Below are 17,353 nucleotides of genomic sequence, written 5' to 3'. Positions count from 1 at the left end.
TCAGGAAGCACAGAGTCCCAAACAAGATGAACTTGAAAAGGCCCACACAAAGACACAGCGTAATTAAAATGCTGAAGTGTAGAGACAAAGAGAAAATTTAAAAGCAGACAAAGAGAAAAGCAGTTAGTTAACTATAAGGGAGTTCCCATAAGAATGACTTCTCAACAGAACTTTGTAGGCCAGAGGAATTGGCATGAAATATTCAAAACAATAAAAAGCAAAGACCTAAATAAATCAAGATAACTCTACCCAGCAAGGCTATCATTTAGAATCCAAGGAGAGATAAACAGCTTCTCAAACAAGAAAAAACTGAAGGAGTTTTTCACTACCAAATCATTATTACAAGAACTGATAAAGGGCCTCCTTTAAGAAAAAAATTGTAAAAAAAAAAAAAAAAAATTGCAAAATATGAATAAAAAATAATGCAAAGAAAAAAATGTTCACTGACAAAGGCAAACACAATACAAGCAGTGGATCAACCAACACTACAGCTAGTACAAAGGTTAAAAGACAAAAGTAGAAAGATCATGTAATTACAACAGTAAATTAAGAAATACACAGAAAAACACACAAAAGAAGTAAAAAATAATGACAAAAACATAAACATGGAGGGGGGTGAGTAAAAATGGTAGTGATTTTAGAATATGTTCAAACTTAAGTGGCCATAAACTTAAAGTAGACTGCTATAAACATAGCTTGGTATATATGAAGCACATGGTAATCACAAACCAAAAATCTACAAGAGATATACACAGTGGTGAGATCTAGCCAGTTCACACCTGTCCAGCAGAACTGATACCTAATATTTTGTTCAGTTAGGCAAACCACTTGTTAAAATGGCACTTGTAATCAGGGTTCTTACTAAGGTGAGTGCCTGGGCAACCACCCAATTGGAGCAGTACAAAGAACTCCTCCAAAGATGCCCCAAAACAACACACCTGGTGGTCAGCTTCAGAACACATCAGAGCAACACCCAATTAGTGCAACAGTTTCTACCCATTCCTTACTCTTTTTTTTTTTTTTTTTTTTTTTCCATTTTTCTGAAGCTGGAAACAGGGAGAGACAGTCAGACAGACTCCCGCATGCGCCCGACCGGGATCCACCCGGCACGCCCACCAGGGGCAAGGCTCTGCCCACCAGGGGGCGATGCTCTGCCCATCCTGGGCGTCGCCATATTGCGACCAGAGCCACTCTAGCGCCTGAGGCAGAGGCCACAGAGCCATCCCCAGCGCCCGGGCCATCTTTGCTCCAATGGAGCCTTGGCTGCGGGAGGGGAAGAGAGAGACAGAGAGGAAAGCGCGGCGGAGGGGTGGAGAAGCAAATGGGCGCTTCTCCTGTGTGCCCTGGCCGGGAATCGAACCCGGGTCCTCCGCACGCTAGGCCGACGCTCTACCGCTGAGCCAACCGGCCAGGGCTCCTTACTCTTTTTTAATGTTCATATGTGCAACAGCATATTCTAAGCACCCGTAGTAATGTTCATTTTGTCCATGGGTGAAAAAAATTGCAAGTGAGGATGCCAATCAAGAAGCAATATGGAGCCTGACCAGCTGGTGGCACAGTGGATAGAGCGTTGGACTAGGATGCAAAGGACCCAGGTTCAAGACACCGAGGTCGCCAGCTCATCTGGCTTGAGCAAAATCTCACCAGCTTGGACCCAAGGTCACTGGCTCTAGCAAGGGGTTACTCCGTCTGCTGAAGGCCCGCGGTCAAGGCACATATGAGAAAGCAATCAATGAACAACTAAGGTCTCGCAATGAAAAACTAATGATTGATGTTTCTCATCTCTCTCCGTTCCTATCTGTCCCTGTCTATCCCTCTTTATGACTCTCTCTCTGTCCCTGTAAAAAAAAAAAAAAAGAAGAAGAAGCAATATGGAGGACCTGGCCAGCTGGCTCAGTGGTAGAGCATCTGCCCAGCATGTGGAAGTTCCAGGTTCAATTCCCAGTCAGTTCACAAAGAAGTGACCATCTGTTTCTCCACCCCTCCCTCTGCCCTCTCTCTCTTTCTCTCTTCTCCTCTCGCAGCAATGGCCCAAATGGTTCAAGCAAGTTGGCCCCGGGTACTAAGGATGGTTCCATAACCTCGCCTCAGGTGCTAAAATAGCTTCATTGCTGAGCAACGGAGGAGCCGCCCCAGAAGGGCAGAGCATCTCTCTGTGAGGAGCTTGCTAGATAGATCCCAGTTGGGGTGGGGGGCATGCAAGAGTTTGTCTCTGCCTCCCTGCCTCTCCGCCTCTCACTTAAAACTAAAGAAAGAAGCAATATGGAAATATCTTAACAATCTATATAGTTTTGTATATCTCTTTTATTGTTCCTATTTAAGTATTAAATGCATGAAATAATCAACTACCTTTCAATTTATATTTTTTTATACTTAAAGTGGTCATTAGGGCAGAGGACTGGTTGTTAAATTATTTGAATCCCACCACTGGATATACAAGAAGTAAAGAGAAAAGAATTCAAATATAACACTACAGAAAGTCATCAACCTGCAAGAGAGAACAACAAGTGAATAAGAAAGGAACAGAGAACTACAAAAATAATCAGAGGCCTTGGCTGGGTAGCTCAGTTGTTTACAGTATCTACCTCATACACCAAGTTTGTGGATTAGATCTCCGGTCAGGACACACAGAATCAACAAATGGATTCATCATAAATGGAAGAACAAATTGATATTTCTCTCTCTCTTTCTCCCTTTCTCTCTTTCTCAAATCTAAAAATAAAAATTGTCTTTAAAAAAAAAAATGAAATTTTACCATTTGCAACAACATGAAAGAACCTATAGAGCAGGGGTCCCCAAACTTTTTACACAGGGGGCCAGTTCATTGTCCCTCAGACCATTGGAGGGTCGCCACATACAGTGCTCCTCTCACTGACCACCAATGAAAGACGTGACCCTTCAGGAAGTGCAGCGGGGCCGAATAAATGGCCTCAGGGGGCCGCATGTGGCCCGCAGGCCGTAGTATGGGGACGCCTGCTATAGAGTATTATCCTAATTGAAATAAGTCAAAGACAAATACCATATGATCTCACTTATATGTGGAATCTAAAAAAATAAACGCAGACAACAGAAACAAACTCATAGAAACATAAAACAAACTGATGGCTGCCAATGGGGAGGATGGTTGGGGAACTGGGTGAAAAACGGTGGTGCAGTGGATAAAGCATTGGACTGGGGTGTGGTAGACCGGGGCTCGAAACCCCAAGGCAAGGTCACCGGCTTGAGCGTGGGCTCACCAGCTTGAGCATGAGATCACCGACATGACCCCATGGTCGCTGGCTTGAAGCCCAAGGTCTCTGGCTTAAGCAAGGGGTTACTCGCTCTGCTGTAACCCCCCTGGTAAAGTCACATATGGGAAAGCAATCAATGAACAACTAAGGTGCCACAACAAAGAATTGGTGCTTCTCATCTCTTCCCTTCCTGTCTATCCGTCCCTATCTGTCCCTCTCTCTGTCTCTGTCACAAAAAAAGAAAAAAAAAAGGAAGTATAAATTGGCAGTTACAAAATAACACAGGCTGTGAGGTACAACATAGAGTATCAGGTGGGTGCAAGATAAGGGGGGATCACTATGTAAATTATATAAATGTTTAACCACTACGTTGTATACCTGAAACTATTGTAATAAGTATTGATTGTCAACTATGATTGAAAAATTGAAAAAAATATATTTTAAACTGTGCCCTCCTCATATTCACTGTAAAATGGATTTTGCTTTTGGTCATGGAACCTTGTGCCATAAAACATAAAATTACTAAATCAACTTACGAACGTTACCAAACTGAAGATTTAGAAATAATAAATTTTCCTCATTACAGACACATCAACTATCAGAGTCTTAAGGCAAAGATAACAACCCTTATAAATAACAAGATTCAACTCCACTCATTACTTTCAAAATCATCAAACTGCTTTTTGGTTGCAAATGCCATATTCTCAGTGGGATAGATATTATTACATATCAACTGAGTTAAATAATTAAAAAGATATCTTCCCTAGAAAAATAGATAATTTGCTATTAAGGCTTCTATTGAAGTGTATTCTAAATCATTCTTTAAACCCCTACCCCTTTATTACTTCACGTTTCTTCCTTAAAAAGAAAAAAATGAGGGTACTGCACTCAAAACACTCCAGCAACAAAACACTTTACAGTAACCCACCTAGAACATCCAGAAAGCCTACGTGTAAGAAGAACAGAAAACAGAAAACACGTAACCTTTGTCAGGATTTTCAACTTAAATGAACTAAACAGACTGTATACAGAGACTGATCCTCGCTATGGATGAAAAGACAGTTCGGATTACAAACTGTACAATACATCTTCTCCCAAAAGAAAAGCAGCGAATGGACTAGCCAACGTCCATGTGCCTTCTCAACAGGTTACCTCACAAGTACGCTGAAAAGATTCTGATATTTTAAAATATGAATTAAGTAATGTTTTCATGGGTCTGAACTAAGCAAAATATTCATTTTATACTAAAAGCCAGGTTTAGTAATTTGGCAGCTAAAGCTTTAGTTGATGAATTATACTCTGTACAGTTTTCAAAAAATTTTTTAAAAAAACACATTCCATTAAACTAAATTTTATAGTGTTAGTGGAGAAGACTTTGTCTCGTTGCCACATCCTGGAAAACAAATACTGTATGCCATCATTAGACACATCTCAGCTGCTCCACAGATGACACGTGACGGAACTGGAGGCCTGGAAGGAACCACGGAGCTCCTCCACGCCAAACCTGCCCTCCAGGTCAGCACACCAAGGCCCCAAGAAGGGAAGGGTGGGCGCTGAAGAGTGAGTTCCAGCCCCACAGCTGACACCAGAGCCTGCCTCTCCATTTCCACACCTGTTTTCTTCTACATGACATTCAGTCCTCATTGGAAGACTGTCTGTATACAATCAAATGTCAGCCTGCCAGAGGTCAGTGTTTTGATTCCCATTGTGACAGTCCCTGAAGAATACTTACCTGTATGTTAAGAGAAACATTCAAAGGCTCAATCTAGATAAAGTACGTATAAGAAATTGCTGCCCTGGCCAGGTAGCTCAGTTGGTCAGAGCATCATCCCCATATGCCAGGGTTGCAAGTTCCATGTCAATCAATGAATGGATAATATGTGGAACAACAAAATTGATTTTTTTCTTTCTCTCTCTCTATCCCCCCTTCTTCTCTCTTAAAAAAAATTAATAAAAAAATTTTAATTGCCAAAGAAAAAAAATCAGAAAAATATAATATGAATACTCAACCATTTGTTCCTTTGATTTTCTTGGCTGATTACAAGAAATTTCCACCAAATTAAGTCAAATAATATAAAATGTAAACAAAATTTTAGCTTTACAACTCCCTCTAGTGGGGACAAAAATATCAAAATGTTTCCATAATTATATCAAACAAGGCAGTAAAAAAAAAAAAGTGCAAAAAGGCTATGCAATGAAAACCTTTTCTCTAAAATGCACAATTCCAAGCTCCACTGAACTTTATTATTCTGTTAGAGAAGTGCCAGTAAAAAAACCCAAGAGGGACTCAGATCGGTATGGCCAGGTGCAAGTTCCTGTCTGCCATCTGCTACCTAAACCGCCTACCGTTCTAGTCAAGATCATTTTCCAGATTTCAAATATATCATCACTAAAAGAACCATCATCAGCAAAAACCACTTGATAGCACAGATGACTAAGTACTTCTGCCCCAAACCACCAGCTCCAAAATCTGTGCCTGCATACCTAATTTCATTACCTAGAACGAAGTAATAATCACAGAGCTACTTCTGGCGACACTGCAGAAAGCACCCGTATACTCCAGCAAACCAGAGATCCCAAGTGACAACCTACCTTCAACTGTGGCTCTAATGGTAACTATGAAGTTTAGAACAAGCATTCCTATTTCAATAACAACTATTTCTATAATATCTGATGATGAAAAGCCAAAGTATAGTGACTTTAGGTGAAAAATATTTTGTTAAATTACATTGCTACATTATGAATGAGTTAAAAAAAAAACAAAAACACTTTTCAATTCCTTTTCTCTGGGCCAGATTTTCAAGTAAAAGTTAGCCTAAAATATTTTGGATGCTGTCTACTTAGAAGCAAGAAAGACAACTGTATCAGTAATTCTCAAATGATACAGCAAGAAAGTAATGTGCTCCCATAAGTTGTACGGAATATGAGTGACAGGGATATTGACTGACAAAATAGCGTATCTCCAGGTACCATCACCCTCACTCTGCTGCACCCTCTCTGCTCTGTTTACTGTAGAGGAGTTGGAGTTTCAGGCGACACACAGGGTAGGCTATGGGTTTTACACTTCTCTACAATGCCTTGGCCCACAGCAGCCAAGCTTTTCCCAACACTATACTATTTAGAATTGTTAACAATTTAGATGTGAGTATAGTGCCTTACTTTTCTGCAAAACTCTTAAGAGCTTTAAAAATAAAATGGGTCTATTCACGGTGGGCTGTGGCTTGAGATTTCATTGGTCTAAATGTTCTCTGAATATTAAACCACTTTACTAAATTCTTTGTTTTTCTGAAGATTAAATGTCATTTTCTCTATTTGCTCTTCGATGCAAACAATGGCGGGAACAGAAGTGGAAAAGGTAAGGCGATGGTTGTAGAGGCTGCTAATCAGAATGGCACGGAGGTTGCAATTTGACTCTGACTTATTCACTGACTTATAGAAAAGTGTGGACAAAATCCCAATGGACTCCAAAGCACCAAAATTGAAACTCAGCTTGATAAAGCAGGTTGTATTACCAACTGAGCATTCATACCAAGAGGTGGAAATCAGGATTAATCTGCCATTTACAAAGAAAGGATTTCTAATTCCTTAGCAAGGTAGTCATGAGTCAGATATGGCCCGCTTGACCAGCCGTATGGGCATTCCTCCTTTGTAAGTGAACTGAATACAAACTGACTCACTAAGTAGAGAATGCCATATGCATTATTAGCCCATGGCTAACGCTTATAACCCAGCCAGCAATCCCAAAGCTACCAGCCAGGCAGGCAAGAAAAGACCCCTCTTTTCTCTGCAGTCTCATGGCTATGAACTAACTGCTCTGCTATAACAGAACAGGGTCAGGGAGTGAGGAGGTTTGAAGAAGCTTTTGGACATGCAAACAAACAGGTTTTTAATCAGCCAATTTATTGCTTTAACTTACAGTGACAAAATATATAGTCTTAATAATTCTGAATTTTGTTGCTGAAAACCTAAAATTCTCTGGACTCTGATCTTACTTCTTCCCTTGAAGCAATTAAAAAAAAAAGGCAAAAGGCAAGCCGTGACTGGGCAGCTCAGCTGGACACAGCATTGTCCCAATTCATCACGGTTTGCAGGTTCAATCTCTGTCAGGGCACATACAAGAGGCAACCAATAAATGCATAAATAAGTGGAACAACAAATTGATATTTCTCTCTCCCTTCCTCTCTTCTAAAATCAAAGAATTTTCTTAAAAAAACAAGTTTTATTACAAATATTAAAACCACTTTTTATTAAAATGAACCATAGTCATCATGTTCAAATCAAGTTATTTACATATCTCTTCTTCCACTCTGCTAGAAACACTCATTCTTAGATATTTCACCTCTCAAGAGCTCCACTACCTCTGGAAATTCCCTACCCTGGCACATAATTGATCAAGAAGTGATCCCAATGGCTATTTTCTATATTATCTAGAATTAATTTCTTCCTTAACTAATATCCTTTAAAACATTCACCACACAATACACGTGGTAGTAAATTCTAATATCCTACCCATCTCCCAAATATTTTTTCCAATGAAAAATCACCTGTCAGATTATTTATTTCTTCTTTAAAGTAGACTATAGTGATTACTTAAACCAGCGGTAGTCAACCTTTTTATACCTACCGCCCACTTTTGTATCTCTGTCAGTAGTAAAATTTTCTAACCACCCACCAGTTCCACAGTAATGGTGATTTATAAAGTAGGGAAGAAACTTTACTTTATAAAATTTATAAAGCAGAGTTACAGCAAGTTAAAGCATATAATAATAATTACTTACCAAGTACTTTATGTCAGATTTTCGCTAAGTTTGGCAGAATAAATCTTTATAAAACAACTTACTATAGTTAAATCTATCTTTTTATTTATACTCTGGTTGCTCCACTACCGCCCACCATGAAAGCTAGAACGCCCACTAGTGGGCAGTAGGGACCAGGTTGACTACCACTGACTTAAACTGATCCTCTCAAGATTCTTAGTAGCTAAATTCCAGAAAACTATCCAAAGCCAACAGGGTCATGAAAATCTCATGCTATGAGTTCACAAATTATCAGGAAATCCTCCTCCCCACCACTGCCACAACCGTTGTTGTGAAGGATCCTGTCAAAATCCAAAAACCCTGGCCAGGTCACAAACTCCAATGCCTTCAGACGGCTGGCAGAGAATTTACAAGAGCAAAGCTGGCAGGTCTAGGAGCTAAGCCCACGTCTGTGTGGGAGGTGGGACGGTGGCCAGCTGGGAAGGGAGAGCCACTGTTCATTGTGCAGACACAGGCCGCATGTGGCCAGGGCTGAGAGTGTCTCAAGAAAAGCCAGAAACTCTTCATTGTTAAATGAAATTTTCCAACCTTTACATATAGATTCCATATTTTAAAAACACTGCACAACCAAAAACCACATGTGTATGGTCAAAATCCACTGAGTTGCCAGTTTTCTATTTCTGCCCTAACTCTGCCGCCAGCCACAGGGGCAACTGACTCTATTGCTTGCTTCCTGTAAACACTAATGGTCCGCTGTGACTATTAAAACGGACTATTTTGCACATTAGAAAGTGAGGCATATCAAGCATAACTCAATCCAAAAGAAGACTATTATCATAGTCCATCAAGAAATTTGACTCAAACTAAAAGCAATCTTAACAAGTAAACTGACTTGCACCAACTGCTACTATTACCATTGCCACTATTTACTGAACAGTTACTATGTGCCAAGAATTCTGTTAAACACTATATATACAGAAAATCTCATCTACTTACTCTTCTCCTTCAGTCTATCCCCCACACAGCATTTAAAAAGATCTTTCAAAATTATGATCAGATATCACTTTCTGTTTAGAAGTCTCTACTGGCTTCCCATTGCTCCTAGAATAAAATACAAACATCTTACCATGACATACCAAGATCCGGCCCCTGCCCACTTCTGTGCCTATCTCCACTGCTCACCCTTGCTCACACAACCCCAACTCCACAGCCTTCTGGCTGTTCCACAGACATGCAAGGTCTCTTCCTGACTTCTGGGCTTTACACTCGGTGTCTTGGCCTAGAACATTCTTCCTCAGGCTTCTGCAAGGCTGCTCCTTCTCATGAGTCAAGTCTCAGCTCAAACATTTCCTCCCTCAAAAGGTCCCCCCTCATCAACTCACCGCCAGTTGCTTTCATATAACCATATTTTGTTTCCTTATCATTTATCAGGGCTAAGTTTATCACTCACTCAAATAACTTTATTCATTTGTTTACTTGTTTATGGTCTGCCTCCCAAAGATGTAAGCTACTTGAAGCAAAGGACCTTGCCACACTTGGTGAAGACAATGTGCCAAGAAACTAGAATCTAGGTCTCTGTCCCCAAAGCCAGCCACTCCCATCTACATAAAACATCATAAAGAATCTAAACACTGGCCCTGGCCAGTTGGCTCAATGGTAGAGCATCAGCTAGACATGTGGAAATCCCGAGTTCAATTCCTGGTCAGGGCACACAGAAGCAGCGCCATCTGCTTCTCCCCCCGCCCCCTCACTTCTTCCTCTTTCTTTCTCTCTCTCTCCCTCTCTCTCTTCCCCTCCTGCAGCCATGGCTCAATTGGAGTGAGTTGGCCCCGGGCACAGAGGACGGCTCCATGGCCTCAGCCTCAGGAGCTAAGAAGAGCTCGGTTGATGAGCAATGGAGCAATGCCCCAGATGGGCAGAGCACCACCCCTAAGTGAGCTTGCTAGGTGGATCCTGGCACACGTGGGAGTCTGTCTCTCTGCCTCCCCTCCTCTCACTGAATAAAAATTTTTTAAAAATCCAACCACTTATCTAGTGGTATCATTCAGGGCTGTGTTTCATTATTGTTATCTTGAGAAGGGAAGCACTGCACTCATCCACCTTTTAGAAGTCCAAATACTAACCAGGTTTTAGGAGTATAACAAAAAAGAATGATAAATTCCTTCAAAATGACACTATAAGACATAATTTTGATCAATAAATAAAATTGTTTAATATGGGGTTTAGAGTCCTTTTTTTTCTGGCAACTTACCTCTTTCTCTCTTTCATAATCTTCTTGGTCGTAGTCTTCATCTTCATTTTGTGTCTGCAGTGCCACACTGCCAAAGTCTAACGACATGGTCTTCCTGCGGGACGAGAAAGATGCGTAGTTTTTAAATGTTCCCCAAATCTCATCAGACCAAACTACACAAGAGATGGCATACACAGAGAGACACAAGCAGCCAGGAAGAAGATGTATGCAACTCATGTGTGACACACAGATAGTATTCTAAATATAACAAGTGTTCTTACAAATTAACTGTGGCCCAGGCCAGTGGCTCAGTAGAGAGAGCGTCAGCCCAGCATGTGCACGTCCTGGGTTCGATTCCCAGTCAGGGCACACAGGAGAAACGACCATCTGCTTCTCCCCACTCCATCCTCCTTCCTTTCCCTTCCCCTCCCGCAGCCAGTGGCTCAATTGATTTGAGCATGGACCATGTGTTGGGCAAATGAGTTTGCAAAATTTGTGTTTTTTGAGTTTGCTCACTTTTATTGCTAAAAATGGCACTGGGCAGCCATGAGTATGCTCTTGCCCTCAGAGCAGGGCAGTTGATTGCAAATTGTGTTCCTGCTTGGGAAGGGCTATTGTTTTGCTAATGTTTTCTGGAGGAGAGGTTTTCCCGCCAGAAAGTTTTGAAAAGAGAAAGGAAGAAGCAGAAGGAGAAGAGGCAGAGAAAACCATGTTTGCAGAGTGAGAGCAGAGAGAATGCAGAGTGCTGAGGGAGAAGCCATGTTGGCAGAGAAGGGAAAAGGTGTGCAGGTTGGGAACTAGAGCTGAGAGGCTTTGCAAGCTCTGCTGAGACTGGTGGGCCTTTGATTTTAGGAGGAACCAGAGAAGATTCTCCTGGTTGTGAACTGGATAATGTTTCAGGGTTTTGTGAGCTCTGAATGAAGAGAGAAGTGTTTTCCCTGAGTGTTTGCTTGTCTGCCAGTGTGAAACTTTAATAAAAGGATGGTCCACCATATTTTGGCTCCACTGTTTCTTTACCGTCTGCCTGAATTCAGTAAGAACCTGCATTCACATGAATGGCCACGACGGCTGCAACTACTGGCCATACACCATGGCACTGAGGATAGCTCGGCTGGTCCAAGTGTGTCAGCCTCAGGCGCTAAAAATAGCAAGGCACTCAAACATCGAGCATTGGCCCAAGACAGGGCTGCTGGGTGGATCCCAGTAAGGGTGCATGTGGGTGTCTGCCTCACTATCTCCCCTCCTCTCACCTAAAATAAACAAACAAATAAACAAATTGTGGTTCACAGAAAATAGCTCTATGACAGCAATTCATAGAAAAAAAATGCAAAAACCTAATAAACCAATGACTAGACCTTTCTAGTGTTCTGGAATATATAACTTAAAACAGCAAGACTTTTATCCACAGAAAACATAAGATAATAATAAACTAGAAATGTGCCAAAACATAAAAATTTTAAGAATATGCTCAAAGTGCCTTTTTTTTAAAGGTGATTTTCCTTTTTAAGATTTAAAATTATATTAATTGATTGATTTTAGAGAGAAGAAAGAACAGAAAGAGAAAAACACCGATTTGTTGTTCCACTTACAGTATTTATGTATTTACTGGTTGATTCTTGTTATATGTCCTGGCTAGAGATTGAACCCACAACTTGGCATATCAGGATGACACTCTAAACAACTGAGCAACCTAACCAGGGCCCTCAAAGTTTCTAATTTATTGTATTCAATATGGCACACACAGTATCCTCCATAATTGGCTTCATCATTTGAAATTCACAAATCCAAATGTCATGTTTTACAAAAAGTAGGCCACTAAACCCTGAGTTACTGATGGCTACCCCCAAACCATTTATAATCTGGTAAAGACTCCATAAAGCACACAACAAAAATATAAGTGGTAAATGTCTTGCTCTTAAAGTTGATCAAATCAGGCTCCAGAAAACTACTCAAGAAAAACAGAAGGGAAGGCTATGAAGTTGTAGCGCTGCGGGGTTCCCATTCCCAAAGCCACAGGAGCTCCCCGGAGAATGCTAACTGCTGCGGCAGAAGCAGCGGCAGGAAATGGGTGTTCAAGTACTGACAGTCAAAAGGCTGCCGAGGATTGGAATTATATTTAGGGATCCTGACACTACACAGAAACTACCCAGAATTTCAAAGCTCTGCACAATCCTGACGAAAAGTCAGCAGACGTCATCAATTACCCTGCGACTGCCCTCCATCCGTCCCCGCTTTTGCCCGCGGTGAAACACACTTTGATGTGAGTCTGAGCTACAACTCATTCGCTACTTTTCAGGCTCTAAAATGTCATTAAATTGGAAGTGAAATAAGAAACCCAGGCCCAACCATCCAAAAGCATTTTGCCATAAAGAACTCAACTCTTCCGTGTTAACAGTCGAGAACTGGGATCACAAACTTTTATATAAGCCAACTTGCTCTATAGAAAAAGATATTGCACTTCATCAACTCTAAAGCACTCTTGGTTGTATGATATAGTGCCATTGGTACCACTAAGAAAAAGATGTGGCCAATTAAATTATGGCACATCATTAATTTTAAAATGCAACCTGACTTTGTAGATGTTAAAATGTGAAAAGAAAATGTGCACTTTAAAGTGGATGAAATATGGTATTACAGATTAACACAATACTGAACTCTCCATGTCGAGTTTCCCAAGAACTGAATTACGTTCCTCAGCCAAACTCTAATTTGCAGTCCACCTTTTTTTCTCCCTCCCTCTCTGTTCCCTACACCCTAACCAACCCTTTCAACTCTTAACTCCACTGTAAACCCTCCCAGCCTCTGCTTCTCAGACCAGCCCTGGTCTTTGCTGTTCCCGTGCCAGTGCTAAAAGGAGAAAGGAACATGTGTACTCTTTCACTGAGTGAAATATATATATATATAGTTTGCAGAATCTAAACCATGTCTCCACCCAGCAGCTACAAAAACGCTTTTGTATACCAGTATAATACAGAGATTTGAACATGACAGAGCCCATAATGTAGCTGGAATGGTAAGGAGAAAACACACAAGCTCATGTCAATAGGTCTGCTCACCACTGCAACTGACAGTCAAACCTACAGAATTTATAGATAATAAAAATGATAGTCCACTTAAATCCTGGCTCCTTAAAAGAAATGAGATTAAGGTCCTGGCCGGTTGGCTCAGTGGTAGAGCGTCAGCCTGGTGTGCAGGAGTCCCGGGTTCGATTCCCGGCCAGGGCACACAGGAAAAGCGCCCATCTGCTTCTCCACCCCTCCCCCTCTCCTTCCTCTCTGTCTCTCTCTTCCCCTCCCGCAGCCAAAGCTCCATTGGAGCAAAGTTTGCCCGGGTGCTGAGGATGGCTCTGTGGCCTCTGCCTCAGGCGCTAGAATGGCTCTGGTTGCAACAGAGCGATGCCCCAGATGGGCAGAGCATCGCCCCCTGGTGGGCGTGCCAGGTGGATCCCGGTCGGGCGCATGCGGGAGTCTGTCTGACTGTCTCGCATTTCCAACTTCAGAAATAAATAAATAAATAAATAAAATAAATGAGATTAAGCTGGACCTTAAAGACATCCCTAAAGTGTCCAGGCCAGGCATAAATAATCTTTCCTGCTTTTGATTCTTAAAGTTTTCCTTACTTCTTCCTGCATTTTATAATTAAAGTCGGAAGATGGAATTTGGGTACATTTCTCCTTTTTTAGATAAAAGGGAAGGTTTTTTTTGTAATCTGTCACTAACCTGTCACTAATCTGTTGAATTTTTAAAAAGAACATTAAAATTTACAAGAGCCTACTTTTTCTCAGGATATAATGAATTCTACAAGGTATCTTCATTTTTAAGTGAAGAGAATGTAAAGGACCAAAGTGTATCTTTTAAAAAAAATGTTCCATTGATTTGGAAGAGAGAGTAAAAGAAAGGGAGAGAGGGGGTGGTAGAGAGAGAGAGAGAAAGGAGAGAGAAAAGCATCAACTCATTGTTCTACTTAGTTGTTCCATTTAGTTGTACATTCATTGGTTGCTTCTCATATGTGCCCTGACCGGGGATCAAATCTGTGATGTTGGCGCACCTGGACGACACTCTACCCATTGAGCCACCCGGCCAGGGTCAGCGTATCCTTGTTTGAATAACATTTTAAATTCAAACCATATCATCCAAGAAAAATCTGAAAATATCTGAAAAGGTCAAAATATTTCCCCATTAAAGAAATGAATCAAACAAGTTTTCCTTCTGAAAAGTGCAAACTACCAATGACCTGAAGACACCATTTTAGGCATAAAGAGGAATTTGAATATCATTTACAATGACATACAATTTTCAACCAGTAAATTGTAAACAACAAACAAAAAACCTGATAACATCTAGGATGGCTATTTTGTAGGAAACAGACATCTGTATGAATTGCTGGTGAAAAGTATAAACTGTGAAAACTACCTTGAAAATTAATATTAATATATTGAAAAAAAGAACATTTGCCCTAGTAAATACTTTTGAATAAATTTGGCAATACTATGCCATTCATAAAAATTAAGTATTTCTATATTTATTGACTGATCATTAAAAAAATCAAGATACAGAAAAAGAGTACAATATGCTTTTGCTTTTTTTTAAATAGCAAACTAGTTAATATTTTCTTCCTAGAAAAATTTTCTGAACTCATTAACGAGACTATGTTCTGTCCTTCTGTTACACTTAGACAGAAGGACTCAGTACTCATGTTGTCGTCCCTGGTTAAGTTGTCTTTGCCCTCTCTGCAATAAGAAGGAAGACCAGGGGTGTTTAGTTGGATAAAACATTATAAAAGCAAAAGTAGTACTGTTTTTGCCTCCTCTAAGAGCCTACAAGCACTCTGAAGGCAGAAAATATTGTGTGTGTATGTGTGTGTCAGAGACAGAGAGAGTCAGAGAGAGGGGACAGATAGGAACAGACAGACAGAAAGGGAGAGAAATGAGAAACATCAATTCTTCACTGTGGCTCCTTAGTTGTTCATTGATTGATTTCTCATATGTGCCTTGATCCGGGGGCTACACCAGACCGAGTGACCCCTTGATCGAGCCAGCGACCTCGGGCTCAAGCTGGTGAGCCTTGCTCAAACCAGATGAGCCCACGCTCAAGCTGGCGACCTCGAGGCCTTGAACTGAGTCCTTCCACATCCCAGTCCGATGATCTATCCACTGCACCACCGCCTGATTAGGCAAGGCAGAAATTAAATGTATCTACCCCACCCTTTGGACATGGTAGACAAACAATGACTATTTGTTGGGTTAACATAATACATTCATGTTGCCCTATATGGATTCATTATTTCAATAAAATTTTACTGAGCACCTGCTGTGTGCTAGGTTATACCTTAGATCAGGGGTCCCCAAACTTTTTACACAGGGGGCCAGTTCACTGTCCCTCAGACCATTGGAGGGCCAGACTATAAAAAAACTATGAACAAATCCCTATGCACACTGCACATATCTTATTTTAAAGTAAAAAAACAAAATGGGAACAAATATAATATTTAAAATAAAAAACAAGTAATTTAAATCAAGAAACTGACCAGTATTTCAATGGGAACTATGGGCCTGCTTTTGGCTAATGAGATGGTCAATGTGCTCCTTTCACTGACCACCAATGAAAGAGGTGCCGCTTCCGGAAGTGCAGTGGGGCCAGATAAATGGCCTCAGGGGGCCGCATGTGGCCCGCGGGCCGTAGTTTGGGGACCCCTGCCTTAGATATATCTAACACATGGTATTAACTCTGGGTAGTAAACAGTCCCTTACGGAAACAATAATATATATTAATAGTCACAGTGATACATTGTAAAAAATTCTATAACAGAGAAAAGTACCAAAGCAAATATTAACTTTGCCTTAGAAGAAAGGAAAGCTGAGAGAAGTTTCACAGAAAGAAAAGACTTTTGATAAGAAATGGAAACAGTTTGCTCAAAGTTGCTCAGCTAATAAATAGGTGAGCCAGAATTGAGCCCAGGTTGCCAGGATGAGTGACCTCATTCTCGCCCAACTAAGGGTTAAAATAGTACCTGCCTCAAAGACTAGTTATGAGGATTCACAAGATAATGCATATAAAGTGCTTAGCACTGTTATCTAACATAAAAATGCCACCTCCTTCAAGAAGCCCTCCCTATCCTGTTCCCCCATGGAATTTGTAGCTTTTTTGTACTTTGTTTATATTTCTATATTTTTCTTATTGCTCAATTCCAGTCATAAGAAAATTCCAAGGCAGTTAGTTGAATGCATTTATTTATCAAAGGAGTACATATAAATTCTCATGCATTGTGAAGGATACAATAAAATTCAGCTTAAATGACACTTGAGTTCATGACTATAAGAAAAGGTTAAATGCCACAAAATGGGTTTATAAAAGCCCTGAAAGTTAGTAAATTCTACTTATTTGCTTGCCTGTTTTAGACTTACAACACCAGGCTTAGGAGGCCTATTCATTCATTCAACAATTATTTACAAAGCACTGTTGAAGATTACGAAGTTTAACCGGACTTGGTGAAAGAAAAAAATAAACATGTAAACAAATGATGACAATCATCTGTGATCAGTGCTAATGACAGCAGCTTGGGCAAATCAATTCAGGGATCTCAGAGCATGCAGCGAGTAGGCACCTAAGGGCTAAACGAATCACTAATGGCCTTACCAAGGAACTCCGTGTGGCGTCAGCTTGGGCACAACGAGTAGGTACCGCGAGACGGAAGCTGCACAGATCCCAGGCTGCCAGGGATCGCTGGCTTTGGTTGCAAGCGTCACAAGTACTCGGTCAACACACGTGTAAAGAGCACTCACTGTGAGCCAGGCGCGGCGCCAGGGTGACCACGAGGGTCTCGGGGTTAGCCCAGCAGCCTAGAAGAGAACAGGACCTCCCAGAGGTCACTCCTAAGCAGAACGACACTTCAAAGGCTGATCGCCGCAACCCGCGGGCAATCCACCACCGCGGGACTTGGGGAGGTGGCGAGGCAGCCTTCCCGGCAGCCTCAGCCAGAATCCGGAGGACCCCGCACTCCCTCTAACTCCACCCTCAAGCCCAGCCACAAAGCGAAACTCACCAAAGGCCACGGACGCTGTCACCGCTGGGAAACCCTAACCCAGGTAGTAGAACCTCTAGGAAACCCCCTACCCGGGCTCCAATCTGCTAGCTCCT

The 17,353-nt window shown here is 41.3% G+C and overlaps 1 protein-coding gene across 1 annotated transcript in view; it reads right to left on the bottom strand.

The window, feature by feature from the left end:
• Nucleotides 1-17,353, bottom strand: part of CEP152 (centrosomal protein 152) — a 105,773-nt gene extending 88,420 nt beyond the window's left edge. The window contains exons 1-2 of the mRNA XM_066276884.1: nucleotides 17,259-17,353; nucleotides 10,239-10,332 (exon numbers count right to left, since the gene is read on the bottom strand). Of these exons, the coding sequence (XP_066132981.1) occupies nucleotides 10,239-10,325 (87 nt within the window). The 5' untranslated portion in view covers nucleotides 10,326-10,332; nucleotides 17,259-17,353. The remainder of the gene's footprint in view (nucleotides 1-10,238; nucleotides 10,333-17,258) is intronic.

Source organism: Saccopteryx bilineata, chromosome 4 (genome assembly GCF_036850765.1).
Source record: "Saccopteryx bilineata isolate mSacBil1 chromosome 4, mSacBil1_pri_phased_curated, whole genome shotgun sequence".
Taxonomy (NCBI): Eukaryota; Metazoa; Chordata; class Mammalia; order Chiroptera; family Emballonuridae; genus Saccopteryx; species Saccopteryx bilineata.
Note: the sequence above shows the minus strand (reverse complement) of the source record. Positions and strands in the feature narration are given on the sequence as shown.